The sequence below is a fragment of the Xiphophorus maculatus genome, chromosome 6 (assembly GCF_002775205.1).
Source record: "Xiphophorus maculatus strain JP 163 A chromosome 6, X_maculatus-5.0-male, whole genome shotgun sequence".
Classification (NCBI taxonomy): domain Eukaryota; kingdom Metazoa; phylum Chordata; class Actinopteri; order Cyprinodontiformes; family Poeciliidae; genus Xiphophorus; species Xiphophorus maculatus.
The window spans coordinates 28,881,056-28,900,904 of record NC_036448.1 but is presented as its reverse complement, the minus strand read 5'-3'; the positions used below and the strand labels follow the sequence as shown (position 1 = coordinate 28,900,904).

Here is a 19,849-nt window from a genome sequence, read left to right as displayed (position 1 = left end):
ATGAAAACATTCAAAAACAGATTTCAGTTTTTCTTCACTTTGCTTTTATTTCCCTCCAGTCAGAGTTTCTCTTTTCTGAACAGAAATGATATTTACATATATCAGTCAGATATGGAATATTAAAGTGATTCATGCATGTTTCTTATTTTAATATGTAAGATTTAATAACATACAGACTCATCCAGCCTGTGCTGCTCTACATTCAGTCTTTTTCACATTCAGTCACATTTTCAAACCATAAAACAGAAAATCTGCTGAAAACAGATCAGGCTGGAACTTTGAGGTGAAATGGAACCAAACTTGATTCTTCAGCAAAGTGATTTTTGTGACTAAATATTACAAACATCAGTTGACAGACAGAAGCAGCCGAGTCCAGACAGACACAAACTCACTGGTTCCTTTAATCTGAGCAGCATTAGGACCCTGCAGCTGTCAGCAGCATAAATATAGCAGCAGGAGCGGTGTGTGTGTGTGTGTGAGTGTGTGTGTTGTTGATCAGAACAGTTGGGGGTCATGAGGAGACCTGAACACAGCGGATCAGTCGGTCTGCAGGAACGGACGGAGAACGGGTTCATTCAGGAGGATCCAGCTGCAGGTCAGACAGACGGTGTGTGTGTGTGTGTGGGTGTGTGTGTGTGTGTGTGTGTGTGTGTGTATATTAGGTGTTGAAATGTTTTTTTTATTTTTGAATAAATGAGGAATTATACCTCAATGATGATATATCTGAAATAATCCACTGTGTCCAGATTTAAAATGTATTATTTCATTTTAATGCAAAAACATTTAATATCAAACATAAAAATGAAAAACGAGAGAAATACATAAAACATATTTCCACTTTAACTGACCAGGCTGGAGAAACTTCACTGCTGTAATAAACTCTGGATGTTTGGTTTGTTGGGTAAAATATACATTTATTACAGAAGCTAATTAGTGATTTATTACATATGTATTTCATATGTTACATATCCAGTAATGAGCAGCATCGAGTCCCTGGAAACTGAAGGGTTTTTTTCACACCAGCCTCAGAAAGCGCACAGCATCTGTTGGTAGTTTCCTTTTTCTGCCACCAGGTGGCGTCACCGTTACTTTTTTAGCCAAACTGAAATATCGCGTCTCTGTCGCTCGTTGACTCAGCAGGTAAATGCGACTCGAATCAGATTATTTCACATCAGTCTGAACGGACCAACTCAAACCTTTTTACCCCAAACTGTCAGATTTGTGTCACTTTCATATGTGGAACTAAATCCCGTTTTCTGCAGTCTGAACGGTCATGTCACATTGTATCCGATTATTACGTCATGAATGTGGGACATGCGTCATAATCCTGCACCAGAAGTAAATCTGGATGTAAACAACGACTGAAATGACTGATTCTGAAATGAAAGAAGTCTGTGTCCAGTCAGATTTCTCTCCAGAAGCCGTTGCTCTGGTCAGCGGTTCTGTCGGATCAGAAACACGTTCAACTCCACCCACAGACAGCGGCGGCCATTTTGCTGCTGCTGTGTTCATGTCCACGTTCTTCTTCTGCGGGTCACTTTGGGGTCAGAAACTGTTCACACACAAGTTGCTTTTAATCGGTAGCATGAACAATTCAGAAGGTCCAGAGCTTACGGTTTCTTTCTCTCTGTTCTCTGTCAGGCGATAAACTTTTACCATCAGCAGGAATCTGAGGAGTTGACAGTAGATCTTTGTGCAGAATTTGGATCAAATCTTAGTCATTTTAGTTTTGCTAAACTGTCCATGTTTAACACTCTCATGCTTCTCCTGACGACCAGGAAGCTGTTAGCGTTGGTAAGGAGGCCCAGGAGGGTCAGCCAGGATGCTGCAGCTGTGTAAAGTCACCAAGGTTCTGTTCATCAGCAACGCCCGCTCAGCCTGCAGCGACGACCTCATCCAGCAGGAGGCGGTGACGCTCTGCATCAACGTGTCCAAGCAGCAGCCGTTCCCGACCAGCAGCGGCGTCACCAGGATGCAGATCCCCGTCTACGACGACCCCGGCGAGGATCTGTACCGCCACTTTGACCGCTGCGCCGACGCCATCCAGAAGGAGGCCAACCGCGGCGGACGCAGCGTGGTCTACTGCAAGAACGGACGCAGCCGCTCGGCCACCATCTGCATGGCCTACCTGATGAAGCACCGCAGGATGACGCTGGCGGAGGCCGTACAGGTGATCCAGGGCTTCTGGGTTTGGGTTTTTGCTGAGTCGGTGCCAACGGTTCCTCCATTCATGACACAATAAAACATGTTGAAAGTAAATGTTGCTTCTAATGAGCTGCGATGTCCAGCTTGGTTCTGGAGTTCAGAAGAACCGGAGCAAATAGAATCACAGAGTCATCTGCAAATGTTCAGACTTTCACAGGGAAGCAGCAGAACCTGGTCCGGTTCTACCTGGTCCGGTTCTACCTGGTCCGGTTCTACCTGGTCCGGTTCTGCTTCAGCCCAAACAAATGAGTTTTTATTTCAACCCGTAAATGTTCAGTGAAGGTTCTGAACGTTAAAGACCGGTTCTCTTTATTACAGCGACTGACTGAACGATGGGATGTTTGGTCCAAACAGAAGCAAAGCAGATGTTCAACAGTGACCTTTGACCTTCTCTATGTTTTACAGACACATTAAATTCCCATGAGTTCATATTTGTAACTCTGGGTCAGAACCAGCAGCTGTAACAGGATCAGACAGGAGAGATGAAAGAACCGGCGCTGAGCGGTTCCGTCTGCTCAGCAGAACCAAAGGTTTTAATGTCCAAGGTGACTTTGGACCCGACAGACAGACAGAATAAAATCCTGCTGATGACTGAGTTCAGAGGTCACTGAGTTCAGAGGTCACTGAGTTCAGAGGGGAGATAAAGGGGAAGAACGTTAAAGATGATTTATCAATAATTACATTTATAAAGAAGGAATAACTGAAGTGATGCAGCTAAAACAATAATTATGAAACAATATGAGGAAAATAAAAACCTGAAAACTTTAAATTATGTCAGAATCAAGAAATGAAATATGTTGCAGTTTCTTTGTTCATAATCTTGTACGGTATTATTATTATTATTATTATTATTATTATTATTGTAATAATCCAACATGTATAAAATCTTATAAAATATATAAAAAATTAGTTTTTTATATATTTTAACACTTTTTTATTTTAATTTAGTGTCAAACTTTTTATCTGATGCTGCTGATAAAGATGAATTTCTCCTAATTGGGACAATAGAGGCTATTTCTATTCTATTTCTAATCTATTCTATTTCTATTCTATTATATTGTATTCTATTCTATTTCTAATCTATTCTATTCTATTTCTATTCTATTCTATTCTTTGTCAGCGGTCAGATTGAAGCAGAAACCTCCTTCTGCCTCTTTTTGGTTTCATTTCTCTGCAGTTTTGGTTGATTTTCTAAATGTTTCAGTAAATAGTCTGGTCCTGCAGTTTAACGGTGTTTAGTTTATATCAGTGATTTATCTAAACCAACAGCAGAGGGCAGCATCCCTGCTTCACTCAGGAGGGATGTTCTGATCCGGTGTTCTGATCCGGTGTTGGAACCGGATCAGAACCTCGGTTCCAGAGTCCTTCTGACTGTTGTTTCCTCCCAGAGGGTGAAAACGGCTCGGCACGTCGTGGATCCGAACCCCGGCTTCATGTCTCAGCTGCAGCGATACGAGGAGGAGCTGAGGAAGAGGAGAGGAGCGTCCTGATGAAGCTGAGGACGTTTTCCTCTCTGCTCCGATTCACAACCATCACAGTTTGAATCTGAATCTAAAAACTAAAACTTCAGGTCAGTTTAGGAGCAAACAGGAGAGAAAACCTGAAATCAAACAATAATCAACCACAAAACCAAGAGATTAGATTTGAGAGAGCAAATGTTGAGGAAGTAAAAACATTAATAATGACTCAGAAATACATAAATAGTGTTTATATTGCATAAAGTGATACATGTGGAGTACGTCATAACATGCAGTGTTTCAACTTCAGAGTTTCTTCTGCAGCAAATCTAAAAACTAAAAAATAAAAAATAAACCCATAAAAAACAAGTAATACTGAAGAAAACATCAAATCTGTAAAGAATTTTATTTATTTTTTGAAAAAATATAATTATTGGTGTGAAAAGTGACTGAATGAGAAAATGAAGTTTTGACAAACAAATCAGGCAGATTGGATTTTAAAGAGTTCAATGATTTATTATTTTAATCATTATTTCACATTTAAATCACAAACTTCATTTATTTCTCCTCTTAAATAAGAACCATGAACCAAATATATATATACTGTATATATAGGTGTTTAAATTTATTAGAATATTTTTTAGAACAAATATATTTTTCAAATCTGTTTTGTTCTGTTAAGTTTTCTGGTTTCATATTTGGACGTTTTTCTCAAATTTAATCTATTTTTTTCTGACCAAAGGAAGGAAAAAACTCAGAGAGACAAAAAGAAAAGAAACTCCAACTGATGAAAACATTTTGTTAATGATAATTTATATTTATTTTTAGATTTGGACAGAGAAACGCTCCATCTTTTTAATAACTTTTTTCATCAGAATCATCTGAAATGTATTTTCTGAGTAAGGTGGGTGGAAGTGACATCATCGTGTTTTGAAGTTTGAAGAGCAAACAGTGAAATATTCTGTGAACAGGATAAATATCTAGAACCTTTAGATCTGGATCAGTTTGTGTGAAAAGCAGTTTTTTCAGAGGGAAGGTGAGTTAAAGTTAAACTTTAATCGTTTCTCAACCTTTTATAGAAAACAACAGATTTAGTTTGATTTGTTTTATCAGACAAAGGAAAATGCAATAATAAATCAAATTTCTCAAGTCTAAATAAAAAAGCATCTTTGTGGAAACTGACATCATGAACTGGTGGAAACTTGTTTTGGTTTTTCAAACATTTAATCAAAAGCACAAATTTAAAACCAGGCGACTTAGAGGGAAGTTTTAGAGATGAATGTTTTGCATCCTGTTCCAATAATAAAATCAATAAAAACTCAGGTCAGCAGAACTAATGTTTATTAATGTTTTACTGGCTTCTCTAGATGAAACCATGGTAACCGTTGAAACTTGTTTAAACGTGGATGAAGTTTAATAACCTCAGTGAGTTTATGAAGTTCATATTCGTGATATTTGGTGAAGTTGAAGCGTCTGTAGTCTGACGGTGATGTTCTGTATCTCAGGTGAATCTTTACTCAGCTTGAATTTAATCATTTTATCATCATATCTACTTCAAACTGTGTTCAGTTCTTAGAACATTTTAGCCTACAGTAAATGCCTTAAGTCAGGGGTGGGCACTCCTGGTCCTCGAGGGCCGGTGTCCTGCAACTTTTAGATGCATCTCTACTTCAACACACCTGAGTTAAATAATGAGGTCGTTAACAGGACTCTGGAGAACTTGACTGCACTTAGGGGGAGATTCAGCTGTTGGATTCAGGTGTGTTGGACCAGGGAGACATCTAAGAGTTGCAGGACACCGGCCCTCGAGGACCAGGAGTGCCCACCCCTGCCTTAAGTGAATGTAACACCTGAATGTGTCTCTGTCCCTTTAAGAAGCTGTACACTCAGTTTTAACTGGAGGAAAATGACAGTATATATAATAAAAGTTCTGCATTCTGAGCTGATTGGTGTGTAATCATGTTACAGTTTGTTGTTTCACCTCAGATCATCATCAGATAATCTGAATATCATCACATTTAATGTTTGTTTGGACACTAAAATGATGTACGGCAACCAAGAAGGCACAAAATAAGTGGAGAGCGTGAGAAGACTCAATTCGTTATTCATCCAATTCAATTCATTTCAAAGTTGAATTATTTCCCAAACAGAAGTTAAATGTTTTAGTCTGACTGCAGCTGTGTGAGGAATGAGACTCAGCATAATTTAAATAATCTGAGTTAAACAGGCGTTTTGACAAACCAGCATGATTTTTACTGTAGACTGTAGATGAACAGATCGAACACATTCAGATGCTTCAGAAGAGTCGGGTTTATAAAACCCTTCAGAAGCTTGAACATTCACATCTGGTTATTGAGCTGAAGTACGAAGGTCAGTGGGGATTAAACAGACACTGAAGCCTCTCTGGAGTTACCAGGTTTATTTAACAAAACGTTTCCATCAGCGTTGATGCACTGAGTCGTTCCTGTGGGTTTGACGGAGCAGACGGGCTGGTTGGGTGTTACTGAGGATGAACTCCTCGGTCCCATTCCTCCTGTACCTGAGTGATCCACTCGTTGTAGTTGGACACCTTGGTGTAGATGCCCAACTTGTCCACCATGCCACAGCGCTCGCCCCACGACACGAGGCCGACCAGGAACCAGGTGCCCCGGTACAGAGTGACCATCGGCCCCCCGCTGTCCCCCTCACAGGCGTCGATTTTCTGACCCAGGATCCCGGCACAGAGGACGTTGTTGGTGATTTCATGGGGAAACATCTGCTGGCTGCAAAAGGTGTGATTAACCAGCGGGACTTTGATGACGTTGAGCGCTGAGCTGTACTTCCCGCTGTCATCTTTACCCCAGCCCGTCACCACAGTGGTGGTGCCATTCAGGTGGAGCACCTTCTCGGCCAAGGCGCGGCCAGGTAAGCAGGCGGGGACGATGTATTTGGAGAACGGGGCGGGCGACTGCAGACGCATCAGGGCGATGTCGTTGTCCACCATCCTGGAGTTGTACTTGGGATGTTTGAAGGTTTTGGTGACTCTAAGCAAAACCTCTGTGCCTTCATTTCTCATTCGCTCGTAGTCACCTGAGTAAAAAGGTCATGATCATGATGAGGTGTTACGTTTTTAACACTCCTGTCACACTATTACATCTTGTGAAACTGCCTCAGGAAAACAATTCTCCCACAATGCCGAGCTGCACATCTAAACCTGGAGAATAAGAGATTTATCATCAGATAAATCAGGCAGAGGTTGGAAAAATGTACTTACACGCCAATGTTCTCTGCATATACGCACTAAAATACTCCAGCAATGACGCAGTAATGACATCACTCAATGTCACTCTATGCTATACTGAGGCTTTACTCACATCAGGATGTCAGATGCTTGAAACTGAAAGTGAAGCTTTTGCCGTTACGTCTTTGCTGATTGCTTGTTTTATTCTCTTCATCCTCATCTGATCACTCAGGATCATTTATAGATCATTCAATTTCAATGCCCAGATGGTCACTTAAATATGAAAAATAATGATAATAAAACACAGGATGCTGAGTCATCCCCGGTCATGACTCAGCAGAAAACTGTGAAGTCCACACCACTGATCTCAGTGTTCACGCACTAATCAGTTTAACAGCTCATTGAAGATGACACCATTACTTCAAAGACTTGATGTCCAGAAAAACCTTCATTTTCTCTCTGTAGATCTAGAGAACCAGATCTTCCTCAGCATAAACACCAACATATCAGATACAGCAGCTCAACGTTTGAAGTTTCTGCTACATGACTGAAGTTTTTCCCAAGTTGATGAAAGAAACAGAGGCTGAAATTAAATGTGAAACCTGCTGATCTGTGATTAAAAGAAGATGAAATAAAAGTTTCACAAATACTTCAGTATCATTTTCTCTTTGTTTTGTATTGTGTTCAGTTTGATGGTTTATGGATTCTGTATTTGTGTCTGCAGACGGAGAGCTCACCCAGTCGTACGCTGAACCTGAAGTTGTTTTCCAGGCAGTGGGCAGCAGTCAGGACCCAGTTTTCATCAATAAGAACCCCTCCGCAGTGAAACTGCCCTCTGGCATTCAGCACCAGCACCTACACGTACAAACATACACGAAATATTAATATTAATATTACACACCGGCCTGGAAACACACTGAACACATTTAACTAAGTATTCAGATTACTTTTATTTTTAAACCAAATCTGACTTTAATTTGGAAGATTATTTCTGGCTTTGAGCAAAGTTTCACCAATGTTGGTATTTTTTAAATGAATTGTGAATCCAAAATCAGAGCTCAGTGTTCTCAGTATGAACTTTAATCATTCTGACTAAAAATCCATAACAAAATATCTATAACTTATCCAGTTGGTCATCTTTTCTTTTTACCTATTTGAAATAATTTTCTGTTTGTTTTGCCAATCTGCACAGCAGAATGATTTTTAACTCTTCATCACGTTCAGCTCCGTCTTCATCGTCGTCTTTAACTGCAGAGGAATCTGATCCACCGAACCTTCAAAGTGTCCAGATTGAAGGTTTTAAGGTTCAGGAATGTTTCCTGCAGTGAAACGTTCCTGAGACATCATGTCTCCATTGAGACGTTTTTGATTCACCTCAAAGTTCCTTTCCAGTGAGAAATGTCCGACATGCAAAACCTTCCAATGTCCAGAAGGGATTCGTTGCTTAAACCCAACACAGACATGCAGACAGCCTGGCTGGTTGGTTGGTTGGTTGGTTGGGTTGGTTGGTTGGTTGGTTGGGTTGGTTAGTTGGTTAGTTGGTTGGGTTGGTTGGTTGGTTGGTTGGTTGGGTGGTTGGGTTGGTTGGTTGGTTGGCTGGTTGGGTTGGTTGGTTGGTTGGTTGGTTGGTTGGTTGGTTGGTGGGAGTAAAGCCAGCCTGATTGAATTTTTCTGGTAACTAAGTTCTTATCTGCAGCTGGAAAGCCAAAGCTGTGAGTTTGGACAGGTTTGGGTTTCTGTCACTTCTGCAGACGATGAAGTTGTGTTGATCTTGAAATCGCCAGCAGAGCAGTTCCTGTAGTCTGTATGGAAGACTTGGCCTTAGAAATACGAGGCTCTAAAAACAGCCGATTATCGACTCCAGGGTTGGGAATGACTTATTATTCTGAAGTTCAAGTATTTGATGGTTTATGTTTGAGGTAGAATGTTAAAAACCTGAAGTAAATCAGCCAAACTGTGCAGATGAAAATCTCTTTTTTCATATTCTGGTCAAAGATGAGGCTGAACTCTGAGTTTCCCTGTTGCTCGGTTACCTGCCAGGGATTCTCCCCCTTCTTGCCCACCTCCCCTCCGAGCGTCCAGGGCAGCAGGCCGTCCACCGGCTCGCTGTACTCCGACCTGTCGATCAGAATCTGACCACAAGACGAGGTACCTGCAGCGCCAAGCAGGAAACATGTTAGCATGTTAGCATGTTAGCAGGAATCCAGGCCAGTTCATGCTGTCTTTCTAGCTTCAGTTATATCTAGAGGAGCATGCTGCATTCCTCTTCTACTGGAAAGTTGGAATTTTATGATTTTTAAGTTGGTAAAAATTAATTTCAGAACCCTGACGCAAAAATCTTGACCTAAAAAAAATATATTTTTTACCTTTTAACTCAAAATTACAGGAGAGACAAACCTGTAATTTCTACTTCTGTCAGTCTGTAACTCCTAAATTTCTCACCTTCATGGTACGGTTTACCTTCACACTGGGAGACCACACTGGTTCCCAGTAACAACTGGAACAAGGTTAACATGGGTGTGACATCATTGCGATATCAGATTTGTAACATTAAAGTTGAAGGTCAAATCGATTTTTAGCCTAGCACAGCTTTAGTCATGCTCAGGACGTTTCTCCACCTACTGGTGGGTAACATGTATTGCAGCATTTTGAAATTGAAAACATCAGTTTTCATCAGAGCCGTAACGCCGTCAGCTGATCTGAGGCTGGGAGTCGCTCTCACTTTTTGGGCTGCATTTCCTGGAGTCGTCGTCCAGTTTGTATCCGTTCAGGCAGCTGCAGCTGCGCCGCGCGCCGCCGTCGCTCTCGGAGCATTCATGGTCGCAGTCGCCGTTGTCCACAGAGCAGTTTGAGGCTGTTACATCTGGACAGAGTTTAGATTTTATTGGGAGTTTAATAACGTCAAGCATCGTAAATAAATGTTTGTGGTGTTTTTCTCTTTTAGTTATAACATGGTTATAGATGATCATCTCCACATTAAAACCGGGTCTAAACTGATACCAGCCGCCTGTCCTGAACCCTCATCAGGTTCATATTTCTGACCCGCAGGCTGAAAGTCGGACTCACTGTATTGGCAGTATCTGCCCTCGTATCCATGGTAACAGAGGCACTTGTAGTCCTGGTGCTGATCCACGCAGTCTCCATGGACACACATGTGGGACTGACACTGGTTCCCATCTGAAACACAGACCGGACCGAACCGGACCGGACCGAGTTTACTGCAGCTTCCTGCTTCCTGCTACACAGTTTAATGTAGTTTATTTTATTTTTCTGTTTTGGGTTTATGTCAGTTACTGTTTTTCAATAATTCATCTACAATAACAGTCGTACGTCAGACCAGCTGGTTTCTCCATCAGGGATGCTGGAAGTTTTCTGAGAAATTAAAGCATGAAGGAAAGCAAAACTCTACAAACATGTTCCATCAGCGTTTATTATTTTTATCCACAGGGTTTTTTTATATAACTGCTAACAATTTCAGTATTTTTTTCTTAATGCTGTCGGTGTTTAAGTGACTCACCGGTGTACACGGTCCAGAAATCCAGCTGCAAAACAAACAAAACATCAGAGATAAGATCTGAAACGGTTTATGGCCGAATGTTCGGCCCTTCAGCCAGAGCTGAACTCTGTAGTTCAACTACAGCGTTTCCCATTAAACTGTGTAGTTTAAACTACATTAAACTACATTAAAATGTGTAGTTTAAACTACATTAAAATGTGTAGTTCAAACTACATTAAACTACAATAAACTACATTAAACTGTGTAGTTTAATGGGAAAAGTGTTTATTTTGAGATCAGAATTTGAAACGTGATTCTGCTGAACGTCTGACCTGAGTTCAGATATAAAAACATTTTTTTACCTGCTCTCTTTATTTTTCTTTCTTCCATTCAGAATTTAGATTTTTCTTAAATGTTTGTTTCTGCCTTTAAAATTCTCCATAATGAATTTAAAATGTGTGTAGAAAGATTTGGTTCATATTTGATTCTTGTTGCTTAATTTTTGGTTCATTCGTTCATTTTCAGCTGCTTAAGGACAATAAATCCTCTGAAACGGTTTGATCTGAAGGATGAAGGGATGAAAAGCATCAAAACTCTACAGTATTTAACAGAGACAAACCTCTGATTCCTGGGTGGAAATTATGACGGGATGAGAATCTAAAGTTTTGAAAACCATAAATCTTCCCAGTAAAACCTGAATCTGGTGGATTCATAACTTACTGTCGCCTCCCGGGTCTGGAAAATCTCTCTGGCCTCCTCAAAGTCACATTTCTCCTCCACACATTCGCGCTCCTTGGAGGGCGGCTTCAGCTCCTCCAGGAAGCTGTTGGCCCGGCGGGACCGGAGCAGCATGTGGGCCGAGGGCGGGTCGGAGAACACTGGACACACAGCACACACACACACCCCAACACACCCCGAAACACACACAGACACACACACACAACACACACACACACCCCAACACACCCCGAAACACACACAGACACACACACACAACACACACACACACCCCAACACACCCCGAAACACACGCAGACACACACACACACACACACACCAACACACCCCGAAACACACACAGACACACACAGACACACACCCCAACACAAAGAAAACACACCGTTTAATCATTTCACTGTTTGGGTTTTTATCAGACTTTAACAGTCACATTATAAAACTGGTCTTTTAACTGGATTTCTGTTGAACAGAAACAGACCGGATCGGACCGGATCGGACCGGACCGGATCGGACCGGATCTCAAATCTGGTGTTGAGCTTCATTTGGTCGCAGCTGGAAGATGAATCTTCATCTTTTAAAGGGAAACTTGTCTTTATATGTTTTCATAATGTGACTGTATTCCAGCTACTACATGCAGATGTGTAAAAACTAAATGAAAATAATCCCACATCATCATTCCTCCTCCACCGTGCTTTACATTTTCTGATCTGCATGTTGCTGTGAATTATGACTGAACGTCTTTATGTTCATGTTAGGATGAACAAATTGAGATTTTTTAAAAAAGAGAGTCTGGATCAGTTCTAATCTCTTCATTTTGTTGAATTAAAGAATTTAGATTTTAATGTATTTAAAATGTTTCATCTCTATGAAGTTATAAACTTCAAACGTCAACAAGAACAAAATGATTTTAAAATCTCTGGAAAAAAATAATATAAATAATTAGTGTTTTGTATCAGGAAATGAACCTGTATCAATAATAATAATAATAATAATAATAATAATAATAATAATATCCCACTTTATAAGTTACAATGGACAAAAATGACACAAAATATGACATTATATTGACATAAAATAAATGTTTTCTTTCCAACATAATAATAAAAAGCAGAAAACTTATTTTTCTCTTTCATCCTCTGGTGACGAAATGAAGGACATTTATTTGCCGTTTTGTCTACAAAGTTTTTCTTGCACTTTAAGATCTTTTAGCCACCAGCAGCTGTTCTGTCTCTGAACGGATCAGAACCAGAACCTGCTCTGTCATATTCAACGCATTGCACCAATAAGCTCAAATATGTTAATTATTTCCCTGAAAAACGATGAAACCCTGAACATTTTCATCAGAAAGTTGGACATGTCTGGTTCACCCTGAGTTCAGGTCAGACAGGAGGAGTTTTCCTCCAAAGGTTTTTCCTCCAAAGGTTTTTCCTCTGAAAGTTTTTCCTTCTGGATGTTTCCCTTGTATTTAAAGTATCTTATAATCCCACCTGACAGGCTGAGGGCTGCAGCCGACCACAGAGCGACGCAGAGCAGCAGGCCGAACACGGAGCGAGTCGTGGCCTCCATCAGACCTGCAGACACCAAACAGACGTCGGGTGACTTGAAGACGACTGAGATGATCTGAGCGACGATCATTCTGGTTTTTAAAACGCTGAAACGTTCGCAGCTCCACCGGAATATTGATCTGTGTCGCCTGGAGGCTCAGAGTTCTCTGGACAGAACCGACTCGGCCTGCGGTCCGTCCACAGAATCTGAGCTCCATCAGCTCATCGTCAGGCCAAGACGCAGGAAGCAGGAAGCAGGAAGCAGGAAGCAGGAAGTGGCTGCTTCCAGAGGCAGAAGCAGGTTTTATACTTACATACGAAGAAGCGGCGCTGAAGCTGAGACGCTGGTCCAGTCGGCCGCCGCTGCGTTAATGAGTGACCAGCCGTGTTGACAGAGAGTCCACAGTCTGCAGCGCAGCCTGTCAACACACAGCCTCACCTTTGACCTCCACCCACTCACCTCTGAGGCTGAGCGGCATCTCAGTGTCCAACACAAAAATCTGCTGATTCTGATAAAACAGCAGGAAGTGGATCAGAACCAGGAGGATTCTGGTTCTGATCTCTGATCCTCTGTTTGCTGTTAGAACTCAGTTACTGTCAAAAACCCAAACAGAGTGAAAGTCCTTCCTGTCTGACTCATTTCCCTCCCACTGTCGCCTCGTGCTTGATCAGACTGAGCTCTGAGGAAAAGCAGCAGGGTTGTCCAAGATGTGGTCCGGGGGCCATTCCAGGCCCTCGGACCTTCATGGGAGAGTCGAGGAAAAAAACTGAAAGAGCCTGAAGCAAAAACTAAAAATCTACGTTTCCCTCTAATGTGAAATGTGTTCAGTGAACGAATGTGAGCAAAAATAAATCCCAGGAGACGAGCAGAGAACAGAGCTTCTATAAAACATTTGGACAAACGTCTTTCAATGGCCTAGTCAAAGGCCATTTAAAGAAAACTGACTTCTTTCTATGCCAAAAAACATTTGAGAAGATAAATGTTGTTGGTTTTCTTCTTCACGTCGATGTTTGAATCTGAATGTTAACGAGAAAAACATCCAGGAGAAGAAATGAACGTTTCTGTCTGCGGGTCGGACACCGAGCAGCAGAACCTGGATGATCACAGATCCACTCAGGAATGGCATGAATGAAACCGGGCCAGAGGAACCAGGCCTGAAGAACCGGGCCGCAGGGAACCGGGCCAGAGGAACTGGGCCTGAAGAACCGGGCCGCAGGGAACCGGGCCAGAGGAACCGGGCCGCAGGGAACCGGGCAAGAGGAACCAGGCCAGAGGAACCGGGCCAGAGGAACCGGGCCAGAGGAACCAGGCCTGAAGAACCGGGCCACAGGGAACCGGGCCAGAGGAACCGGGCAAGAGGAACCGGGCCAGAGGAACCGGGCCAGAGGAACCAGGCCTGAAGAACCGGGCCACAGGGAACCGGGCCAGAGGAACCGGGCAAGAGGAACCGGGCCAGAGAAACTGGGCCAGAGGAACCGGGCCAGAGGAACCGGGCCTGAAGAACCGGGCCGCAGGGAACCGGGCCAGAGGAACCGGGCCGCAGGGAACCGGGCAAGAGGAACCAGGCCAGAGGAACCGGGCCAGAGGAACCGGGCCAGAGGAACCAGGCCTGAAGAACCGGGCCACAGGGAACCGGGCCAGAGGAACCGGGCAAGAGGAACCGGGCCAGAGGAACCGGGCCAGAGGAACCAGGCCTGAAGAACCGGGCCACAGGGAACCGGGCCAGAGGAACCGGGCAAGAGGAACCGGGCCAGAGAAACTGGGCCAGAGGAACCGGGCCAGAGGAACCGGGCCGGCCTCCAGGACGTCGCTGGGCGGCTCTGGAAACCAGGACGCTTATCAGGGTTTGCTATTCTTCTTCTTTTGTCTCGTCTCGGCTCGGCTTACTTTGGGTTTTTCAGAATAAAAGCAGAGGAAGCTTCTCTGGTTCCACAGATTATGAGATTATTAACAGGAATTACAAGAAGCTTCAAAGTAGTTTTGATTTTTCTGTTTGTTTAAATTATGTGACAACATGGAGCTTCATCCAACTGAAAGAGAAAAGATTTGAAACCAAGAGAAGCTCAGAAATACTTTTCAGTTTCCGTTTCAGATTTCTGTTTTAAAATTGCTTTTCTGTTCTTTCTTCAGTTGCATAACTACTATGGAGTAAAATATATTTCAATAATCAATATTTGAAACTGAACCTTTGTTGAAACGTTTAAAACTTTTTAGTTACATTTTTTGTTTCAAAATTAGATTTTAGTTTTAAATCTTTTTCTTTCAGTTTCAAACAAAATGTAGATTTTTTTTCTTAGCTTTATGAAACTGAACATGTGAATCGATGTCACCGTTTATCTGAGGTGTTTTGCTTTAATCAGTATCATGTGTGCCGAGACGTTTTGTCCTGTTCGGTAAAACGGACGATAAATGGAAGTAGGAAAGTAGGCTGCTCATTGTGACGTCCAGGGTTTAGATTACCGTATTGTTCAGCCTCTTCATATCCGTTACCGCTCTGGTTCTGATGTTTTCACAGTGTTGCTCTAATATCTGCAAACATTATGAGTCAGAATCAGATGAATTTATGCCAATCAGAAAGTTTACCAGTAAAATCTTGTTTCTGTGTGAAGCTTTTCATAGATTTGACCAAAGAAATTTAAATAAATAATTTTTTTCTGTGAGATAAATAACTAGAAATGCAATCTGGTGATTTTTTTTAATTCAAGCTCATTTTTTCCTGCTGTGAAACCAGTTGAGTGGATAAAAGTCAAAGTTTTCTACATTAAAATGCAGCAGATTAAAGCTGCTGCTCTGAATCCTGCAGATATTCTGGTTCTGTTTGTCCTGAGTTGGATTAGCAGACTGTGATCCTAAAATTCACTCCAAACATGATTCATTAGTGAGTCTTTTATCCCAACGTTTGGGTCGGTACCAGTCGTTCTCCCTCTGACCTCACAGAAAACGTGAAGTTTATAGGAAATTTAAACGATTTATCAGATTTTTGGGGCAGCGATGGGAAAAGCTGAAATAATAAAAAAATCAGCTGAGCTTTATGAGTGGACACCTGAGGTACCGGGAAATGTTCTGGTTCTGGACTCTGGGCCGGCAGAAACTGTCCCAGTGAAGAGGAACGGAGGTCAGAGGTTGGTTTTGTAAAAAGAGGGTGGAGGAGTGATGGAGAGATAAGAACCAGAGTCTCTTCTTTCCCTGTGAATGTTTGGCGTTTCATGAGGAAGGCAGAGAGCCAAGTTCAATGAGGACACGCCCGCCCCGTCCTCAGCCTTTTGTCTCTGGGCCCAACAGGTGAGACAGAACCTGAATCTGTTTTGTTCTGGGCGACGCTTATAAATGCATCAAAGCCGCGTTCATGCAGCTCATCTTCCTAAACGGCCTGCAGGAGACGACGATGTCCAACTCAGACAGGAAGGTGAGTAGAAACCAAATTCAGGATTTAGCCTGAGAGTGAGTGAGAGGAACGGTTCTGCTGAAGGTTTCAGCTGTGACTAACCTGGTCTTCCTCCAGATGTTGTCCAGCGTTCTGGGTCTCTCGGTCCTGTTCTCCGCCTGTTCCGCCATGTTGCTCCCTAACATGACCAGTAACCTGGTCCAAAACGGACAACAACCAGAAGAGGAAGGCTCCTCCTACGACCCCAACACTTCACGCTGGCCTGAAACCGGCAAGAACCACTCTTCGGTTCCGGACCCTCAGTGGCCGCTGGAGACCCGCAGCGGGCCCATCTGGCCCCCCAGTGAGAACATGACCAACTACGCTGACGGGCTGCGGATGTTGGCCACCAGCTCGCCTCTGCTTCCAGAACCAGACACGTCCATCTGTGACATTCTGTTCAGCCAGCCGGTTCCGCCGTCCATCGACCAGATCCCCTTCTTCTGCGTCTGCTCCTACTGCAAAGGAACCGTGGGGCCCAAAGGAGACCGTGGAGACCGGGGGCCTCCAGGTGAGATTACACAAACGTTCAAATGTTGATTTTATATCAGCAAATCAAAAGATCACAATATCCGTCAGTTCTTAAAGACTTTATTTGTAGCTGAGATCAGTTTTGTCTGAACCTCAAAGCCTTCGGTCTTCTGGCCCACTGATGCCAGTTGATTCACATTTTACACAGACCAGTGACTGGACTGGAAATGCTTTGCTGTTAAGACAAATTCTGCCAAATTTGTCCAGTTTGTTCTCCTACCAGAGGTGAGTTTAGTCTAGTTGGCAAAAAGAGTAAAAAGTTATTTGGTAAAAAGGTGGAAGTGAGAGTTTAATCTGATTTAATTTGTGAAAATGATTTTATTATACAGACAAAACATAAAAGCATGATGAAATAAAAAATAAAAATTAATTATCCTTAAAAATGACAAATTCAAACAGAAGAAATTCGCACTTCATGTTTCCAAAGCATTAAACCTTTGAAACCAACACATACAGTCAGTATTTATTAAAACACAGAACTTCCATTATTTACTGCAGATTCAGCAGAAACAAACCAGAACAAAGACGACTGAGTAGGAAAAGTCTCAGACTCACCGCTCTGGTGCTTTCTGGGTTTTTATTTGTCATTCGGTGAAGTAACTGCAGGTCAGTCAGATCTCCACAATAAGAGCAACAAACCTCATAATGTTTGAAGTAAAGTTAAATTAATCCTAGACGTTTTCCAAAGGTCACTCAGGTAACGAACTCCTCCCTCTAACTGGCATTAAATTCCTCGTTCTTTTATCTCTGGTGTTTTCTGTTCATAATTAACTGTTTTTGTATTTTATCCCTAAAACAGAAAGGAAACTGTTGGAGGGATAAAGTTCGGCTGTAGATCCGGATTGTTGCTCAAGTCCTGCAGTTTTATGCATGAAGTCATTTCAGCACCTTGGCTTCATCTTAAAAGCATTAAACAGAAATCCTATTATTTAAAAATTGATCAGTTCAGATGATTTTGTTCTTTGATCAGGTGAACCTGGAAGTCCTGGAATGAGAGGGATGATGGGATTCAAAGGCTACCGAGGATTCACCGGCCCCCAGGGCACAAAGGGTGAGTTACAGACCAACCTTTCTGTCCTCACATGTAAAACTGAAATATAGCAGCAGAGAGTCTGAGGTCAGGAGTTTCTTCATCAGCAGTTTCCTCATTTCCACTTCAGGTCAGAAAGGAGATTCAGGAGAGAAAGGTCAGAGCGGTCCAGCCGGATTCACCGGAACGAAGGGCGATCGAGGATTCAAAGGTCTGAGATCAGAACAGAAAAATGTTTTTAATGTTTTCTCACATGATCAATGCTTGATTTGTGTTTCTGCAGGGGAGAAAGGAGACCAGGGCCTGAGCGGACCTCCAGGTGCTCAGGGTCCCCAGGGAGAGATGGGCACCTGCCCCGCCTCCTGCGAGAGTGCCCCGGGTGCACCAGGTCTGCCGGGGCTCCCGGGGCCAGTGGGGGCCCGGGGCCTGCCCGGGGTGCAGGGCATTGTGGGAGCTACAGGTGTGAAGGGCGATAAGGGAGATACAGGAGTGGCAGGGAATCCCGGTGTGAATGGTCAGAAGGGAGATCATGGTGAACAGGGGATCTGTGACTGCAAGAACGGGACGGACGGCACCAAAGGGGCCCCAGGGGAAAAGGGCAGCAAAGGAGACAAAGGTGATGCTGGTTCACAAGGCATTCAGGGCTCCACAGGTTTGAAGGGAGATCAGGGTAACATGGGTGTCATGGGTCCCCCCGGCCCCTGCTCCCCGGCCATCCAATCAGCTTTCTCCGCATGCATCAACCAGTCGTTCCCCGCTGCCAACTGGCCGGTTGCGTTCCCTGACATCCTGACCAACGAGCAAAGGCACTTCGACCCGAGCATGGGCATATACACGGCGCCCATCAACGGCACCTACGTTTTCTCCTTCCACCTGGCGACCAATCAGAAGCCGCTGAAGGTCGGCCTGTTCCGAAACTTCTACCCGGTAGCCAGGGTAACGGAGGCGTCGAGCCAGACCACCGCCAGCCACACGGTCGTCCTGCACCTGAGCAGAGGAGACCAGGTGTGGATGCAGGTGAAGGACTCGCTAACTAACGGCATGTTCACCGACAGCGAAAGCAAAAGCACGTTCTCCGGTTTCCTGCTGCACCCCGACTCCTGTGACATGCCGATGGGCAGAGACTTCAGCCCTCCACCGCCCTCTGGTGGCTTCTCCTGGGACGGGCATGGTGGCCATCACACCACTTTGCGGCCTTAGGCTCCGCCCTGCGACAGGTGGTTAGACGCAAACAGCCAATCAAATTCAGTGCTGCACGTTTTAAAGGAGGAGCGTTTGCAGAAAGAGGCTGGTACCGACCCGGATGGTCTGCAATAAATCACATTTAAAACACGACTTTATGCTCATTTCATCTCTCCTGGATACAGTTTTAATACTATCCACACTGATTTATCAACAAATTAAGCAAAAAATTGCAAGATATCACATTGATGTTTTGAATAAAGAAGCAATATTGTAACATGATATTTTGGATTTAGCAGCTGATCAGGAGTGTTTATTGTTTGGTCTCTTTAGGAAGCCGGAGTTTGATTAAATATGATGGATGAAGAGAAAACATGTTTGAATGAAAGTTAAAATAATCTGATCATAAACCAGTTTATGTCCTTTTTATAAGCGATAAATCCAAGAAGTTTCTGAATCTCCATGATGAAGAAACGATTAAAACAAATTCTCCTCCTTTGAAACGTCCAGAAAAACTCACTTCTGATTCAACACTGCGTCTGACCTCTGACCTCTCAGTCGGCTGGAGAACTTCAGCTTTACTCCAACATGAAATATTTCCCAAGCACTTTGCAACAGTAGAGTTGATTTGCTTTTAATTATTAAAATCTGCTGATTTTCTTAGGAATATTATCAGTTTGCCTTTTAAAATGATGCATGAATAAAAGCAGAGCAGAAGCTTCCACATTGTTTTTCAGAAAATAACTAAAGTGTGTCTTGTAAATTTGTGTTATGTTTATGGATAGATTCATGTCATTTTGAATAAATCTCCAGTTTTGGAAAGGCGACCGTCTCGTTTTACGCTCCGTGTTCGGAGAAAAACACCAAACTGGAGATTTTTTCATGTGACTCGAACTCACTGATCAGCAGTTTGAGGCTCTTGTTGCAGCGATTCATGACAGTTTCCAGGTGAATGCACCTGAGTGATGACAGACAGAGGAATGTGTGGATAACTGAAGTAAAAGAGACGAAAACAAAAAGC

General features: G+C 43.1%; 3 protein-coding genes across 3 annotated transcripts; 2 read left to right on the top strand and 1 right to left on the bottom strand.

The window, feature by feature from the left end:
• The first annotated feature begins 51 nt into the window (after positions 1 to 51).
• On the top strand, positions 52 to 5,296 carry dusp28 (dual specificity phosphatase 28). Its single transcript, XM_014474037.2, has 3 exons — positions 52 to 595; positions 1,779 to 2,170; positions 3,594 to 5,296. Exons 2-3 carry the CDS (start codon positions 1,823 to 1,825, stop codon positions 3,693 to 3,695), a joined length of 450 nt encoding a protein of 149 aa, XP_014329523.1. The 5' UTR covers positions 52 to 595; positions 1,779 to 1,822; the 3' UTR covers positions 3,696 to 5,296.
• Positions 5,297 to 6,066: 770 nt separating this feature from the next.
• Positions 6,067 to 13,073, bottom strand: LOC102234138 (vitamin K-dependent protein C). Its single transcript, XM_023335356.1, has 9 exons — positions 12,975 to 13,073; positions 12,604 to 12,687; positions 11,099 to 11,256; positions 10,400 to 10,424; positions 9,949 to 10,059; positions 9,605 to 9,745; positions 8,916 to 9,034; positions 7,620 to 7,737; positions 6,067 to 6,731 (listed from the first exon to the last, which is right to left on the bottom strand). Exons 2-9 carry the CDS (start codon positions 12,680 to 12,682, stop codon positions 6,163 to 6,165), a joined length of 1,320 nt encoding a protein of 439 aa, XP_023191124.1. The 5' UTR covers positions 12,683 to 12,687; positions 12,975 to 13,073; the 3' UTR covers positions 6,067 to 6,162.
• Positions 13,074 to 15,958: 2,885 nt separating this feature from the next.
• Positions 15,959 to 19,847, top strand: LOC102233878 (inner ear-specific collagen-like). The gene is made up of 5 exons (XM_014474036.2): positions 15,959 to 16,067; positions 16,164 to 16,596; positions 17,587 to 17,667; positions 17,777 to 17,857; positions 17,930 to 19,847. The coding sequence occupies exons 1-5, from the start codon at positions 16,008 to 16,010 to the stop codon at positions 18,844 to 18,846; spliced, it is 1,572 nt and encodes a 523-aa protein (XP_014329522.2). The 5' UTR covers positions 15,959 to 16,007; the 3' UTR covers positions 18,847 to 19,847.
• The last annotated feature ends 2 nt before the right edge of the window (positions 19,848 to 19,849 follow it).

Coding starts and splice junctions, on each gene's coding strand:
- dusp28 (XM_014474037.2), top strand. CDS start 1,823: ATGCTGCAGCTGTGTAAAGTCACCAAGGTTCTGTTCATCAGCAACGCC. Junction 2,171..3,593: donor CGCTGGCGGAGGCCGTACAG/GTGATCCAGGGC, acceptor GTTTCCTCCCAG/AGGGTGAAAACGGCTCGGCA.
- LOC102234138 (XM_023335356.1), bottom strand. CDS start 12,682: ATGGAGGCCACGACTCGCTCCGTGTTCGGCCTGCTGCTCTGCGTCGCT. Junction 9,746..9,948: donor GGGCAGATACTGCCAATACA/GTGAGTCCGACT, acceptor AACTCTGTCCAG/ATGTAACAGCCTCAAACTGC. Junction 6,732..7,619: donor CAGGTTCAGCGTACGACTGG/GTGAGCTCTCCG, acceptor CTTTTTACTCAG/GTGACTACGAGCGAATGAGA.
- LOC102233878 (XM_014474036.2), top strand. CDS start 16,008: ATGCAGCTCATCTTCCTAAACGGCCTGCAGGAGACGACGATGTCCAAC. Junction 16,597..17,586: donor TGGAGACCGGGGGCCTCCAG/GTGAGATTACAC, acceptor TTCTTTGATCAG/GTGAACCTGGAAGTCCTGGA. Junction 17,668..17,776: donor CGGCCCCCAGGGCACAAAGG/GTGAGTTACAGA, acceptor TTTCCACTTCAG/GTCAGAAAGGAGATTCAGGA.